The sequence below is a fragment of the Pelophylax lessonae genome, assembly GCF_965119305.1.
Source record: "Pelophylax lessonae genome assembly, chromosome: 6".
NCBI classification, from domain to species: domain Eukaryota; kingdom Metazoa; phylum Chordata; class Amphibia; order Anura; family Ranidae; genus Pelophylax; species Pelophylax lessonae.
In genome coordinates, this window is record NC_138773.1 from 39,296,810 (window position 1) to 39,314,919 (window position 18,110).

The 18,110-nt window shown below is 44.6% G+C and overlaps 1 protein-coding gene across 1 annotated transcript in view; it reads left to right on the forward strand.

Moving 5' to 3' along the window:
- LOC309558539 (uncharacterized protein) overlaps positions 1 to 18,110 on the forward strand; it is a 118,249-nt gene that overhangs the window by 58,032 nt on the left and 42,107 nt on the right. Inside the window, exon 6 of the mRNA XM_082261618.1 lies at positions 7,339 to 7,650. Within this exon, the coding sequence (XP_082117744.1) occupies positions 7,339 to 7,650 (312 nt within the window). The remainder of the gene's footprint in view (positions 1 to 7,338; positions 7,651 to 18,110) is intronic.

The window sequence follows — 18,110 nt, forward strand, 5'->3', positions numbered from 1 at the left end:
TGAAGGTTTGAGGGTGCTGCCTGTTCCATACTCCCCCTACTCCTAGCCTTTTAGGGGTACAAACAATAGTAATTGGGGCCTAGTGTGGTTGTGTACGTGTGATATACATACACTTTTTTTGGATCATATTTTCTATTCCGCTATTTAATCAAAAACCTTTGGGGATCAGTTAAATTGGGGGATAGTCTGTGTTGGTACGTGTGAGAGAGATCCACCTTTCCAAGTTGTTGGGGTTCATCTCATACTTCTGAAGGTTTGAGGGTGCTGCCTGTTCCATACTCCCCCTACTCCTCATCTAGCCTTTTAGGGGTACAAACAATAGTAATTGGGGCCCAGTGTGGTTGTGTACGTGTGATATACATACACTTTTTTTGGATCATATTTTCTATTCCGCTATTTAATCAAAAACCTTTGGGGATCAGTTAAATTGGGGGATAGTCTGTGTTGGTACGTGTGAGAGAGATCCACCTTTCCAAGTTGTTGGGGTTCATCTCATACTTCTGAAGGTTTGAGGGTGCTGCCTGTTCCATACCCCCCCTACTCCTCATCTAGCCTTTTAGGGGTACAAACAATAGTAATTGGGGCCTAGTGTGGTTGTGTACGTGTGATATACATACACTTTTTTTGGATCATATTTTCTATTCCGCTATTTAATCAAAAACCTTTGGGGATCAGTTAAATTGGGGGATAGTCTGTGTTGGTACGTGTGAGAGAGATCCACCTTTCCAAGTTGTTGGGGTTCATCTCATACTTCTGAAGGTTTGAGGGTGCTGCCTGTTCCATACCCCCCCTACTCCTCATCTAGCCTTTTAGGGGTACAAACAATAGTAATTGGGGCCTAGTGTGGTTGTGTACGTGTGATATACATACACTTTTTTTGGATCATATTTTCTATTCCGCTATTTAATCAAAAACCTTTGGGGATCAGTTAAATTGGGGGATAGTCTGTGTTGGTACGTGTGAGAGAGATCCACCTTTCCAAGTTGTTGGGGTTCATCTCATACTTCTGAAGGTTTGAGGGTGCTGCCTGTTCCATACTCCCCCTACTCCTAGCCTTTTAGGGGTACAAACAATAGTAATTGGGGCCTAGTGTGGTTGTGTACGTGTGATATACATACACTTTTTTTGGATCATATTTTCTATTCCGCTATTTAATCAAAAACCTTTGGGGATCAGTTAAATTGGGGGATAGTCTGTGTTGGTACGTGTGAGAGAGATCCACCTTTCCAAGTTGTTGGGGTTCATCTCATACTTCTGAAGGTTTGAGGGTGCTGCCTGTTCCATACTCCCCCTACTCCTCATCTAGCCTTTTAGGGGTAGAAACAATAGTAATTGGGGCCTAGTGTGGTTTTGTACGTGCGAGATACATACACTTTTTTGGATCATATTTCCTATTCCGCTATTCAATAAAAACCTTTCTAGGGCAAGATCTTAAATTACAGAAATATGAGGAGACCGTCAAATAAGGGCCGTGGCCTGGGTCGTGGTGCTGCTGGTAGAGCTCCTGTTGCAAGGAGAGGACGTGGTCGATCTGTGCCAGCTACACGCACAAGTGAAACACCTTCCTCAAGTGTGAGTAGGCGACAGAACCTGCATCAGTATTTGGTAGGGCATCAAACGCCCCTAGAAGTGATGAGGCCAGAACAAGTTGAGGCGATAGTAGATTGGTTTGCTGCTGACAGTGCCTCCAGTTCCTTCACATTGTCTCCCACCCAGTCTACTGCAGAAAGGTCAGAGTTGGCACCTGCAGCCAATGTCCAACCGTCTTTCACCTCACCCCCTTGCAAATCAGGCCAGCAGTCTGAGCCCCAAGCCATACAGCAGTCTCTTATTCTTTTTGAGGACTCTGTCAGCAGGGTTTCCCAGGGCCATCCACCTAGCCCTGCCCCAGAAGTGGAAGAGATTGAGTGCAGCGATGCCCAACCACTTATTTCTCAAGATGAGTACATGCAAGGATCATCGCAGCACGTCTCCGATGATGACGAAACGCAGGTGCCAACTGCTGCGGCGTTCAGCATTGTGGAGACCGACAAGGAGGGCAGGGGTGAAGACTGGGTGGAAGATGATGTGGAGGACGATGAGGTCCTCGACCCCACATGGAATGAACGTCATGCAGGTGACCTGAGTAGTTTGGAGGAAGAGGCGGTGGTCGCACAGAGCCACCAGCACAGCAGAAGAGGGAGCAGGGTGCAGAAGCGGAGCGGCCGTGCCCTAGACACTACGCCCGCTACTGCCCAACGCAGCAAGGGAACGAGCGCACCAAAGTCAGCTCAAAGGAGTTCTCTAGCGTGGAAGTTCTTTAGAAAATGTGCTGATGACAGGACACGAGTGGTTTGCACCCTGTGCAATCAGAGCTTGAAGCGAGGCATAAACCTTCTCAACCTGAGCACAACCTGCATGATCAGGCATCTAAGTGCAAAGCACGAGCTGCAGTGGAGTACACACCTTCAAAACCAAGAAACGTCTCTGGCTCATCCTGCTTCCTCTTCTGCTGCAGTCTCGGCCGCTCCAGCCACATCTGTAGTGATACCGGCACCTGCCACCCCGCAAACAGACGATCTGTCAGCAACACCACCACCTGGGTCACCAACAACCATCTCCACAATGTCCCGTGGAAGCGTTCAGCTTTCCATCTCCCAAACACTTGAGAGGAAGAGGAAGTACCCCCCTACCCACCCGCGATCCCTGGCCCTGAATGCCAGCATTTCAAAATTATTGGCCTTTGAAATGCTGTCATTCCGTCTGGTGGAGACGCACAGTTTTAAAAACCTTATGTCGGTGGCTGTCCCACAGTACGTCGTGCCCAGCCGCCACTACTTTTCCAGGCAAGCCATCCCTTCCCTGCACAACCAAGTGGGGGAAAATATCAGGTGTGCACTGCGCAACGCCATCTGTGCCAAGGTCCACCTAACTACGGATACGTGGACCAGTAAGCACGGTCAGGGGCGTTATATCTCCCTAACGGCACACTGGGTAAATGCAGTGGCGGATGGGCCTGAGGCGGATAGCAATTTGGCGCATGTCCTTCCACCACAGAGGATTGCAGGGCGCTTCAGTTTGCCTCCTGTTCCTAACTCCTCCTACTCCGCTTCCTCATCCTCTACCGCCTCCTCATCCGGACAGCGTAACACCTTCACCACCAACTTCAGCACGGCCAGGGGTAAACGACAGCAGGCAGTTTTACAACTTGCCTGTTTGGGGGACAAACCACACACCACGCAGGAGTTGTGGAGGAGCATGGAACAGCAGACAAATGAGTGGTTGCTGCCAGCGAGCCTCAAGCCCGGCCTGGTGGTGTGCGATAACGGGCGAAATCTCATAGCAGCTCTGGGCCTAGCCGGTTTGACGCACATCCCTTGCCTGGCGCATGTGCTGAATTTGGTGGTGCAGAGGTTCCTTAAAAACTACCCCGATATGTCAGAGCTGCTGCAGAAAGTGCGGGCCGTTTGTGCGCACTTTCGGCGTTCTCACCCTGCTGCTGCTCGCCTGGCAGCGCTGCAGCGTAACTTCGGCCTTCCCGCTCACCGCCTCATATGTGACGTGCCCACAAGGTGGAACTCCACCTTGCACATGCTGGAAAGACTGTGCGAGCAGCAGCAGGCCATAGTGGAGTTTCAGCTGCAGCACGCACGCGTGAGTCGCTCTGCGGAACAGCACCACTTCACCACCAATAACTGGGCCTCCATGCGAGACCTGTGTGCCTTGTTGCGCTGTTTTGAGTACTCCACCAACATGGCCAGTGGCAATGACGCCGTTCTCAGCTTAACTATCCCACTTCTATGCCTCCTTAAAAAAACAATTCGGGCGATGATGGAAGAGGATGTGGCACAGGATGAGGAGGAGGAGGAGGATGAAGAGGTAACATTTCCAAGGCTTTCAGGGCAGTCATTCGCAAGGGGCTCCGAGGGTGGGTTCCTGCACACGCAAACGCCAGGGACGCAATTGTCCAGCAGGGGCACAGTTCTGGAGGATGAGGAGGATGAGGAGGAGGAGGAGCTGGAGGAGGAGATGGAACCATGTTCACAGCAGGGTGGCACCCAGGCCAGCTCATGGCCATCACTGGTGCGTGGCTGGGGGGATACAGAGGACACGGACGATACACCTCCCACAGAGGACAGCCTTTTGTTGCCTCTGGGCAGCCTGGCACACATGAGCGATTACATGCTGCAGTGTCTCCACAACGACCGCCGAGTTGCCCACATTCTAACTTGTGCTGATTACTGGGTGGCCACGCTGCTGGATCCCCGTTACAAGGACAACGTACCGTCCTTAATTCACTCACTGGAGCGCGATCGCAAGATGCGCGAGTACAAGCGCACGCTGGTAGACGCCATGCTGCTGGCATTCCCATCTGACAGCGGGGCCACAGTGGAAGCACAAGGCAGAGGAGGAGGAGGAGGAGGTCGCCAACGCAACCAGGGCACCGCCAGCACCTCAGAAGGCAGGGTTAGCATGGCCGAAATGTGGAAAAGCTTTGTCAGCACGCCACAACAAACAGCAGCACCAGCAGCTCAGATGGAACGTCTTAGCAGGAGGCAGCATTTTACCAACATGGTGGAGCAGTATGTGTGCACACGCCTACATGTAGTGAATGACGGGTCTGCCCCCTTCAACTTCTGGGTCTCCAAATTGGGCACATGGCCTGAGCTTGCCCTTTACGCCTTGGAGGTGCTGGCGTGCCCTGCAGCCAGTGTATTATCTGAACGGGTATTTAGCACGGCTGGGGGCGTTATAACAGACAAGCGCAGCCGCCTGTCCAGAGACAATGTGGACAAGCTCACGTTCATTAAAATGAACCAGGCATGGATCCCACGGGACTTTTCCGTACCTTATGCAGAATAGCAATGGATACCGACCTTACCCACCCATTGTTCCATTTTTGCTCTTTCTCACTCTTTTGGGGTGTACCCTCATTTAAAATTTTTGAAAAGAAGCAGTGTTGGCTACCTCGTCCTCCTCCTCAGGGCCAGATTAATGTAGGGGCTATTGGAGCTGCAGCTCCAGGCCCCTACCTTTTATATAGGCCCCGGGTTGGCCATATTCACTGTTACCGCTCTTCTGTCACTTGTAAACACAGAAGTCTGGCTTCTATGCTCGCTTCCCCAGGCAGCACCCTCAGAACCTCCCCACACAGCGTGAAGGCCGGACAAGGAGGGACAGTTGGCGATGCATGGATGTGTTTATGGGCTTCAGAGACAGCATCCCATGTTGAATTAGGCATGCATGGCTGCACCCTTCCTCCTCTGGGTGCATGGCAAGGCACGGCCCTTAAGGCCCTTCAAAATCCTCAGCACCAAGCCCATGATGCTGTTAATCCGGCCCTGGTCCTCCTCCACCGCCGCTTCCACCTACACCGCCCATAGGTGTGCGCAGCCTATTGCATTAAGGTGTGCACCCCAAAGTTGAAATACACATGCATGTGTTTGCCAGCAGGGAGAGTAATGTATCGGGGCCATGTACCTGTAGGCAAGGAGAAATAGAGCAGAGCAGGTCCCAGGGAGATCTTTCCCATCTCCTCACTGGCAATGCTATGTGCCCTAGGTGATTAGGGTGTGCCCAGGCACACCCAGCACACCCTGTGCGCACGCCTATGTCACCGCCACATCCACCACCACCTCAACCTCCCTCCTACTCCATATGGGCCTCGTCCTTCAGAGATGAAGAAGAACATTGTTTTATTTTTCTGTTTTTTTTTGTTGTTTTAAGTTATTTCCCTATCCACATTTGTTTGCAGAGCACTTGCCATGCTCTTAATTACGTTTTGCTGCCATTTGCAGCACTCTAGCCCTTTCCTTTGGTGTTTTAGAGCCATTTTAGTGCCTTAAAGTTCGGGTCCCCATTGACTTCAATGGGGTTCGGTGTCCGGGAAAAGTTCGGTAAAAGTCCGGGACACGGACCCGGACTTTTTTTTAAAGTTCGGCCGAACCCGTCGAACACGGACATCTAGGTGTCCGCTCAACCCTATAAACTAATAACAATATCTGTTTTGCAACTAGTTGCATGTGGCATATTTGTGGCTGGTCTTGAGAAAGCACAAAGTGAAATGCGTCGACCAACTACAAAATCCCCCATATACCTCTCAGGTGAAGTACTTACCTAGAGGTTATACGTATATGCCACTAACCTATCTTTGATATATATATATATATATATATATATATATATGTACACATGTGTGTTTTTTTATACATTAGCCATCTTTGGCGTAAACTATGTTATTTATGTGACGTACAATAAATAAATTCCATGTGAGTGCTTTTAAAATCCACTATCAGCAGGATGTGGTCCTGCACAATTTTCTATTCTATAATTACCCGGATGTGGCACAGGGAAAGGTCCCCTCTTCTTTTTTTTTCGAATAACACTGATCACTGTATTATAGTCACTGATCCCCAAAAAGTGTCAGTTAATGTCTGATTTGTCAGCCGTAATATCGCATCCCCGCTATAAGTCGTTGATCACTGCTATTACTAAATATATAAAAATACCTATAGTTTGTTGACGCTAAAACGTTTGCGCAAGCCAATAAATATCTACTTATTGGGATTTTTTTCATCAAAAATATGTATCAGAATATATATTGGCCTAAATTGATGAAGAAATTTGATTTTCTTTATCTGGAATGTTTTATAGCAGAAAGTAAAAATCTTGTTTTTTTGTTTTCAAAATTGTCACCCTTTTTTTGTTTATAGCGCAAAAAATAAAAACCGCAGAGGTGATCAAATACCAACAAAAGAAAGCTCTATTTGTGGGAAAAAAAGGACATCAATTTTATTTGGGTACAGCTTCGCACAACCGTGCAATTGTGAGTTAAAGTAACTTAGTGGCGTATCGCAAAAAATGGCCTGGTCATTAAGGTAAAACCATCCAGAGCTCAAGTGGCTAATAATTATTGAAATTTCACTAATAGGTTAATTTCTTATAAAGGTAAGCTCCATCTAGTGGCCACAATACAGTATGTTCCTGATTGAGGTATTGCAGAAAAATGCTGCGTTACAGCCTTTAGATGAAGCTGACAATTATATGAAAAAACAAAAACGATTAGGCAAATTGCAGTGATTATTCATCATCGCTGTGCAATTGGACATTCATACAGTGAATTTTTTGTAATTAGACCTTTATGTCATTTTAGTCTTGTAACAGTCTATACAGGTGTATAGGTACCTTGCATTCTGCATGTCAAAAATATTTTACTCATTATGTTTATGTTGTATCATTTCAGCTAAGCCTCAGCTTGCACAGTCAACATCAAGAAATGTAATTGTCTCAGGAGTGCTGAAATATTTTGGTCACTCACACATATTTAACTTATAAGGTTTATGTTGTATCTAATTTCAGCTAAGCCTCAGCTGGTACAGCCGGTATCAAGAAGTCTAATTGTCTCTGAGAAGTTAAAGTATTTGGTCACTTTGGAGAAATTTTACCCTAGAGATATCACACTTAGATGGACACATGGAGTGGGGGAGCCACAACAAGCCTTGTCATCCACAGAGACATTCACCAATAATCCTGATGGGACATATAATGTCTGCAGTGAGGTCACAATTCCTGAGGAGCTTCTGAAGGATCCAGAGTTCAGAGTACGAGTGAACTGGGATCATGGATCTCTGGACACACCGGGGTATAAGGATCTATCCATCAGAGATTCAGGTGAGTTATATGAGGTTTTTACCAACAAATATATAGATCTATAGTGAGTGTACAGCTTGTATAACAGTGTAAATTTGCTGTCCCCTCAAAATAACTCAACACACAGCCATTAATGTCTAAACCGCTGGCAACAAAAGTGAGTACACCCCTAAGTGAAAATATCCAAATTGGGCCAAATTAGCCATTTTCCCTCCCCGATGTCATGTGACTCGTTAGTGTTACAAGGTTTCAGGTGTGAATGGGGAGCGGGTGTGTTAAATTTAGTGTTATCGCTCTCACTCTCTCATACTTACCATACTGGTCACTGGAAGTTCAACATGGCACCTCATGGCAAAGAACTCTGAGGATCTGAAAAAAAGAATTGTTGCTCTACATTAAGATGGCCTAGGCTATAAGAAGATTGCCAGGACCCTGAAACTGAGCTGCACCATGGTGACCAAGACCATAAAGAAGTTTAACAGGACAGATTCCACTCAGAACAGGCCACGCCATGGTCGACCAAAGAAGTTGAGTGCACATGCTCAGCATCATATCCAGAGGTTGTCTTTGGAAACAGACGTATGAGTGCTGCCAGCATTTCTGCAGAGGTTGAAGTGGTGGGGGTTCAGCCTGTCAGTGCTCAGACCATAATGCCGCACTCTGCATGAAGTTGGTCTGCATGGCTGTCATCCCAGAAGGAAGCCTCTTCTAAAGATGATGCACAAGAAAGCCTGCAAACAGTTTGCTGAAGACAAGCAGATTAAGGACATGGATTACTGGAACCATGTCCTGTGGTGTGATGAGATTTGGTTCAGATGGTGTCAAGCGTGTGTGGCGACAACCAGGTGAGGAGTACAAAGACAAGTGTGCCTTGCCTACAATCAAGCATGGTGGTTGGAGTGTCATGGTCTGGGGCTGCATGAGTGCTGCCGGCACTGGGGAGCTACAGTTCATTGGGGGAACCATGAATGCCAACATGTTCTGTGACATACTGAAGCAGAGCATGATCCCCTCCCTTCGGAGACTGGGCCGTAGGGCAGTATTCCAACATGATAACGACCCCAAACACACCTCCAAGACGACCACTGCCTTGCTAAAGAAGCTGAGGGTAAAGGTGATGGACTGGCCAAGCATGTCTCCAGACCTAAACCCTATTGGGCATCTGTGTGGCATCTTCAAACAGAAGGTGGAGGAGCGCAAGGTCTCTAACATCCACCAGCTCCGTGATGTCATCTTGGAGGAGTGGAAGAGGACTCCAGTGGCAACCTGTGAAGCTCTGGTGAACTCCATGCCCAAGGGGGTTAAGGCAGTGCTGGAAAATAATGGTGGCCACACAAAATATTGACACTTTGGACCCAATTTAGACATTTTCACCTAGGGGTGTACTCACTTTTGTTGCCAGCGGTTTAGACATTAATGACTGTGTGTTGAGTTATTTTGAGGGGACAGCAAATTTACACTGTTACACAAGCTGTACACTCACTACTTTATATTGTAGCAAAGTGTAATTTCTTCAGTGTTGTCACATGAAAATGTATAATAAAATATTTACAAAAATGTGAGGGGTGTACTCACTTTCAATGTTCCCTCTAATTTTTTACTGTGCTGAGCAAATAAAAAAATTTCTGAGCGCAAACCTTTAGATTGAGCAATGGGGGGGGGGGGGGTAACGTCACTGCACAGTGACCAGCTTGCCCCCAATCAATTGCAGAGTGCCACAGCATTGCCCCCAATAAATTGCAGAGTGCCACAGCAATGCCCCCAATAAATAAAGAGTACCCACAGCATTGCTCCCAATAAATTGCAGAGTGCCCACAGCATTGCCCCCAATAAATGCAGAGTGCCCACCGCATTGCCCCCAATAAATCGCAGAGTGCCACAGCAATGCCCCCAATAAATGCAGAGTGCCCACAGCAATGCCCCCAATAAATGCAGAGTGCCCACAGCATTGCCCCCAATAAATTGCAGAGTGCCCACAGCATTGCCCCCAATAAATGCAGAGTGCCCACAGCATTGCCCCCAATAAATTGCAGAGTGCCCACAGCATTGCCCCCAATAAATTGCAGAGTGCCACAGCAATGCCCCCAATAAATGCAGAGTGCCCACAGCATTGCCCCCAATAAATTGCAGAGTGCCCACAGCATTGCCCCCAATAAATGCAGAGTGCCCACAGCATTGCCCCCAATAAATCGCAGAGTGCCACAGCAATGCCCCCAATAAATGCAGAGTGCCCACAGCAATGCCCCCAATAAATGCAGAGTGCCCACATCATTGCCCCCAATAAATTGCAGAGTGCCCACAGCATTGCCCCCAATAAATTGCAGAGTGCCCACAGCATTGCCCCCAATAAATTGCAGAGTGCCACAGCAATGCCCCCAATAAATGAAGAGTGTCCACAGCATTGCCCCCAATAAATTGCAGAGTGCCCACAGCATTGCCCCCAATAAATGCAGAGTGCCCACAGCATTGCCCCCAATAAATCGCAGAGTGCCACAGCAATGCCCCCAATAAATGCAGTGCCCACAGCAATGCCCCCAATAAATGCAGAGTGCCCACAGCATTGCCCCCAATAAATTGCAGAGTGCCCACAGCATTGCCCCCAATAAATTGCAGAGTGCCCACAGCATTGCCCCCAATCAATGCAGAGATGCCAGCTTCTCTCCTGCGTTAACATGCTGGTGGAGCAGGAAGTCGGCATTGCGGCCCGGGTAAGGGATGTGCTGCATTCCGAGCAAGTGAACAGCTTCCCACCTCCTGAGTGGATCTTCTGGTGTTTGACCAGCCGTGACATGGCCCCCCTGCGACCCCGTGCACTTACCTCACGGACGGTCACGGTCACTCTTCAGTCCCCGGCTTCCGGCTTCCCGCATCTCCGTCCTCCCAAATCCCGGCGCCTCCTCCTCGGCCAATGGCATGAAGTTGGCCTTTCGGCCAATCAGGAAGCGGGAGGACCCGCTCCCTGATTGGCCAGGAGGAGGATCCGTATGACAATAGCGAATTTTCATTCGCTATTGTCACACAATGGGCGTGCTCTCGGGGCGCACGCTCTGCTCCCTGACCGCCCCGTCTGCGGCTGCGCCATCTAACTAGGTGCTTGCGCGGGACGTAATTTACACTGCGCGTCCGCGCACGCGCGCACCTTAAAGGGAACACTGCTCACTTTAGTGAGATACTGTATGTGTGGGAGCAAGAAGACAGCTCTGGAAGAAAACACAAGCGCCTACTAAGTGTAGTATTTTTTTTTATTAAGATTAAACAAGGGGAATGCTACTCACAAAGGTAGTATGAAAACAGGCACATCCATAATGTCACTGCATGGGATCCTCTGCATCATCTGGGGCTGTGGAAACCCACACGTCCATAGAAGCAGGTACATCCGAACCTGGCTTGGAGTCTGCGGTCTGGTTTGCCAGTGGTTTCCCGCACTTCCGGAGCTTGTGGAATGCACAGCAGGTTTGGTGTGATGTCACTTCCCGGATATGATGCGGAGTACTCGGCGAGGTGTTTACGCAGCATGCACTTCTTTAGACCGTGATGGGGCCATATTGGAGTGAGGATTATGAAGACACAGCGAGGGCTCCAGGGGGCAGAACCTTCGGAATGCATGCTAGCTTGAATACACTTGCTCCATCAGTGGAATTGCATATAGTAGAAAATATATTAATACTTGGACTTAGTAAAAGAGTATAAATATTCAAAAACTTTTGTAAATATGTATTTACATAAAATATATATGTGGTAAAAATATATATGAATAAAATACTTAAAATGTGAGCATTCTAATTAGATACAAACGGCTTTGTGAAATGACTATGGAAACATTATGAATAAATATGATAATAATGAGGCCAATAATGATGGATTTGGTTATCATTAATTAATGCCAGAGAGTGTTCATACTGTGGGATAATAATATGAGGTATATTTTTATCTCATTGATCGAATTGACCATTGCATATGTAGCACTTCTCCCTTGGGAGATGCTGGTTACGGGTTCCCCTGGGTTACCATTAGCAACAACATGACAGTTCAGCGTTTTCAAAGTGTGTTGGCTCAGTCAGGAAACAGTCCAGGAGTTTTGGTTTTTGTATTTTTGTTGAGAACTTGGATGGGAGAAGGGAATGAGTGGGATACTCCAACTTGAATGAACTATGCATAATTAGCTGGGACGACTAGATATTGCTGCGTGCGACAAGGCCGCCGCTTCACCTTTTCACTAGCAGTGAAGAAGTAGTGAATGAACTGTTTTAGATACGCTGTACTGTACTGCAGAACAATCTTCAGGGCCCTTCCTGGCACCCCCTTTGTTCCTATTCTTCAGGGTTCTATACACGGCACCCCCTTTACTGTAACACTTCCTGTGTGAGCTAGCTCCTTGATCCCCCAAAGCAAAATATATGCTCAATATAATAGTCCAACAACGTGCAGTATGGTGATACCAAATTAAGGAATCGCTCCACTTTTAACCCCAAGGTTCCAAATAATGAATGCATGCAGGCATTCAAGAAGATGGTAGAACATGATATTAAGAACCTAAAAACATATAACAATAAGGAAAATAAAATCTGGAATACCATAGCAGAAATTGAAAAGAAGAAAAACGTGATTATACGCCCAGCCGACAAGGGAGGGGGTCTTGTGATTATCAGAAAACAGGATTATGAAAATGAGATGAATAATCTCTTGAGTGTTCCTGGCACATATAAACAATTATCTAAGAACCCAAAGAAGGAATACAAGAAAAAATTAGAAGCCTACATCAAGAAAGGCACTAAATTGGGAATACTAACAGAAAAGGAAGCCACATACCTACTCCCAAAAGCAGCAAAGACACCCGTCATCTACTATCTCCCTAAACTTCACAAAAGGTTGGATAAACCACCAGGGAGACCAATAGTTAGCGGAATCGAGTCACTTTTTTCACGACTTGGTGAATATTTGGACACATTTCTTCAACCACTAGTTAGTAACGGAACATCATATTTAAAAGATAGCACCCAACTGATCAAAGAATTGCAACGATTTACAACAACAGAAACACAGATCCTGGTGACTATTGACGCAAATTCACTTTACACCAGCATAGACCAGAAGGATGGAATTGAGAGTGTCAGAAAGGCTTTATCGGAGGAAACAGATTTAAGACAAGTACAGATTAACTATATTATAGAAGGATTACAACTTGCCATGGAGAAAAACTATTTCTGGTATAACAAGACATTTTATCTACAAACAAGAGGTGTGGCCATGGGGGCACGTTATGCCCCCAGTGTGGCCAACATCTTTATGAATATGCTAGAGGAGAGGATGGTCTACGGAAAAAATATTCCACAGTTACAGTTTTACCGTAGATACATAGATGACATTTTTTTAGTATGGGAAGGAGCACAAGACACTTTAGACAATTTTATAGAACAACTTAATAATAACCCCTATGGGATTAAATTTACAGCCAATTATGACCAACAACAAATCGATTTCTTGGATTTACAGATTTTTAAAAAGGAAGATAGAATACAGACCAGAACCTTTTTTAAGCCCACGGATAAAAATGGGTATATCCCGACCTCCAGCTGCCACCATCCAAAATGGAAGCAAAATATACCCAAAGGACAATACATGAGGATTAGAAGAAATTGCACTAATATTGAGGACTTCGAGATACAAGCAGAAAAACTAACTAAACGATTTGAGGAAAAAGGATACGACAGATTGATTTTAGAGAAAACAAAAGATAATATTAAAAATATGCCTAGAGACGAACTATTAAAAACGAAAATTCGAAATAACGACAATAACTTGGAATATGCTTTTATAACTGGTTTTAATAAACAATATAAGTCATTAGAAAAGATTTTTAAAAAGTACTGGCCTATTTTAAAATCGGACAAAGTCTTCTCCAAAATATTACCAAGTAGGCCGAAATTTATTTATCGTAGGGCACCTACACTGAGAAACAGACTTGTTCATAATGTCATTAATCCCCCAAAGGAAGTGAAACTCTTTCCAGATATGAAAGGATTCATTCGCTGTCGTAACTGTTTAGCCTGCAGAAATAACACAGCACAGAAAAAGAAGATCACACAATTTAAATCCAATGTAAACAAGAAAACTTTTAAAATAAAAAATCTGATCACATGCCACAGTACCCATGTAACTTATATTGTCGAATGTCCTTGCAAACTTCAATACATAGGGAGGACCACTAGGCCTTTAATGGTTCGTATCAGAGAACATATTGGAAATATAAAGAGGGGTTTCCCCAAACACAGTTTATCAAGACATTTTAAGGAGGTTCACAATCGGAACCCTAGAGGGCTGATTTTCTACGGAATAGACAGTATAAAGGAACATTGGAGAGGTGAGAATAAAACTAGAAAAATCTCACAAAACGAAACTAAGTGGATTTATTTGCTGGAATCTCTTCAACCCGGAGGGCTTAACCTTGATATTGACTTGAATTGTTTCATCTCCGATTTTTAGTGCAGCTACACGATTTTTTAGTCTTTTTAATAATGTTTTTTTAATGTTCTTAATCTACCAATATTATTGGTCTTAAGCTTCAATTGGACTAACATCACTATATGGTAACACTTATATATATATATATTTTTTATATACGACTCCTTTCACATACTAATATATAAATCTAGATACCTCCATCACCATAGAATCATTCACTAATATATTTGTCACTAATTCACTTTATCCTTGTCTCACCATCGAGCACATCTAGATAAGATAGTGATGAACACTAAATATTTGAACACTATAACTTATTATTCTCTTTTTTTAATATACCCTTCGAACCAATCTAATTGTTGTTTATGGTCTGGTCTTTATGGTATACCATATATCACTTAGTTATTAGCACATGAGATATTCACTAATGGTATATATGCCTTTATGCATACGTATACGATATCCTGTTATCATGTTCTCTGCTATGTGTTTTCTATAGTATGTATCACAGTTGCCTGTCCACAGGAACCCAATTGCCTCCTAATTTCATTAATAAGAATATACATTACACCGTGATACTTATGGTATCCCGATGCATATACAAGATCCCTTGTCTTTTTAACATTATTATTATTTTTAACATCATTTGGGTCATTTTACATTTAATATGTTACTATTAGTTGTTTATACATAGCTAGAGGTCTACATTAATTTTAATCATTAATAATTAATTTTAAACTATATCCCTTTTATGACACACAATATCTAATATATTTATTTCCGCTAACACACTGTATCATAATATATATACACATACTTAATTTGGCTTCTTTATTTAGAGAATTAGAACATTTGTAATATTCCCCTCGTCATTAGTGTCATGAACAGACTAATTAGTCCCACTGGAACCATATCATAATTATATTAGCATATTTTAAGCCACAATGTTACATTGGTTTAATATAATTTATCCTCTTTATATATGTCCATTTTTACCGTAGACTTGGTCTTATAACACATATATACATATAAATTTTTTATTTTTTCCTTAATATTTGTTATTTGTATCATAGGTTTTAATTAGATTCAAAACACATATGACGAAGTTTTTTACCTTCCCGATTATATCTTTTAATAGTTCTCTTATTTTAATTCCTCATATTTATCACTTAATAATTACTAAACCACTAATTCGGACGGTCCTTACATATTCCTTTGTCACCTATTTAAATTATCGGTAATAAACAAACAGGTTTTCCTCTTTTTAACATAGCAACTGCTGAATATGGCTCTATTTAAAAACCCATTGGTCGAAAAATCCAAATCGGGTGGAGCTTCACCTTCTATGTAGATTTGCATTAACCACATCTGCCCAACAACTGATGACGTGCTAGTATACTTTTTCTGATTGGGCGCCGGTTCCGGTTGCCGGGCAACGTTTTAGGATTTATACTAGCGGGACTCACGTAGCCTCACGCTGCTCCTGATGACTTCAGTTTGATGACGAAACGCGTAGAGCGTAGGCACGTCAGTTCCGCACCTTGAGACGCACATCCGGCCGTTGAGGCGCACGGCGTCCGGATATACCGCTATACGAGGGGTTCGCGGTCCCTACTTTCCTACAGACGCTTTATCTGGTTTTTAAATGTGAGTACTTGATTTTATCTGTTTAATAAAAGAACATACATTACGGTACTTCACTATATGAGTGTTTCTTTATCCATATAATCCCGGACATCATCTTTGCTGGAGCGCTGCTTATTACCCCTATTTGCACATCGCTCATCCCCATTACCTACCATTTGAGGGAGGAAGTACCACTGGTCCCACCAGGAGAGGAGAGGCTCACCGAGGTTCATCGGGGTTTTTACCCCAATTACCCAACGCTGGTTACCCCTGTAGGGGTGCCGCTCTCTGGTGAGTGCGGGCTATTTAGGAAGGGGAGCACGGAATTCCCTCACCCAGCACCCACATCCTGATTCACACCAGGAGACACCCCCTCTATCCATGCGATTTTCTTTGGCACGTCCTATCACCATACTGCACGTTGTTGGACTATTATATTGAGCATATATTTTGCTTTGGACTTTTTGTCACTTTTAATATGGACTAATTTATTATTATATTTTTTATATTCATATTTATTTAACCACCAGAAATTCACCTATTTATTTGTTTTCTATTATTCACTTGGCACATCATATGCATTTTTATACTACTTGGCTTGTTTCTATATTTATTTAATTTTACTTGGATACCCATTTTTTGCACTTCATTAGATTTTGACTTAATTATAGCACTTGGCACTTTTCAGTCACTTAGATATCTCTACTTCACTTTGATCAACACTGCCCCTAGTGTTTACACCAATTGTTTTAAGAGTCACTACACTTTGAATTTTTAGACACTTAACTGCTTTTATTTATTGGGTTGCCTTATTAGTGCATTGTTATCAAGTATTTATTTGTGATATTAATTGATGAATGGTTAATTTTATTATTAATTTATTGATATCTTTAAATATTTATTGTGGCTTATCATCAAGACCATTGGCTATATTATAGGGACCATTACTTACAGCAATAACTTTTTCAGAACACTTTAATGCACCTAGATCTATGAGACACGCTTCTATATTTTACTTTATTATCTGGCAGCGCCAATTACCCTAATATCCTCTTCATTTTCAGATATAGTTTTACTATATTTTTGGGGTAGGCTGCAGCCAACCACACAATTAGATCCATTAGCGCGGAATTCTTTCTTCACTATTCCTTGATCCCCCTGACTTCTCTGGAGTGGTCCCCCTTCCTGGGCAGACCCTTAGGAAAATCTACTGGTACTCACAGACACTGTTTTTCCCGAGAGACTCTGCCAGCAGCTCCACTTGTCAGCACTCTGGATCCTCTGCAGCTCAGCTTCACACCTGGTTCACTAAGCCGACTGCCTGAACCACCTTCCTCACACCTGCAGGAGGAGAGACAGCCCCCCACCTCCTCCTGGACTTCTGCTTCCCGCCAAAGACGCCCTGTCACATGTCCCCTCAGTATTTATGGTCAATCCCAGGATGCACTGCGGTGGTATCTTCCCACTGGGACTGCTATAAAACCTGATGAGTCACTGGCTGGGTTTCCTCCACTGTCCAACGAGCTCCCTCATTGGATACAATGGGGACACTCCCTCAGACCCAGTGAATCACACCTGGAGACCTGCAACAGGCAACCTAAAAGATCAGGCCCCCCTGATAAGCAGGAGCAATAGATGCTTTTACCTAGCCCCTACCTACTGTAACTAGGAGCACGCTATACATAAAAAATACTAATAAGCAACAGATGAGAAGGCAAAATATAAAACCTAGTACCTAGGGGGAGGAGGGAAGAGAAAGAAAAAGGCATCCTATATTTAATGACCTAGATATAATGTGATATATATCTCTCAGTAATATATATCTGTAATGTATGTCTATTCGTGTCATTACTTAAATTTTTAGTATCAATTAAGACCTTAAGGGTCCAAAATGATGTAACTCGTGTTCCTAAAAGAATTTGTGATATATTATTAACACAAATTGTAGAAACATCTAAGGGCTCTTTCACACGGGTGATCCGATCAGATCCGCCTATCAGTTTTTTAGGCGGATCTGATCGGATCCTCCATGCAGCTCTATGGGGCAGCGGGTGTCAGCGGAGACACCTCCGCTGACACCCGCTGCCATCCGCATCCGATCCTGTCCGTGAAATCTGGACGGATGGAAACCCTATTTTTCCATCCGTTCAGTAATCGGATCGGATCGGGTGAGAGCGGACAGGCGGTCCGCTCTCATCCGATCCCCCATAGAGGGCAGCGGGGGCTGAGACACCTCCCTCTCCGCTCTGCAAGCGGAGACGGAGCTGTCACCCGCCGGCTCAGCGGGGATCGCGAAACGATCCCCGCTGAGCAACACGTATCCGCCTACGGAGCGGACCGTGTGAAAGAGCCCTAACACACATATAGCAATAGGGGGCTTTATATGGTGTGTG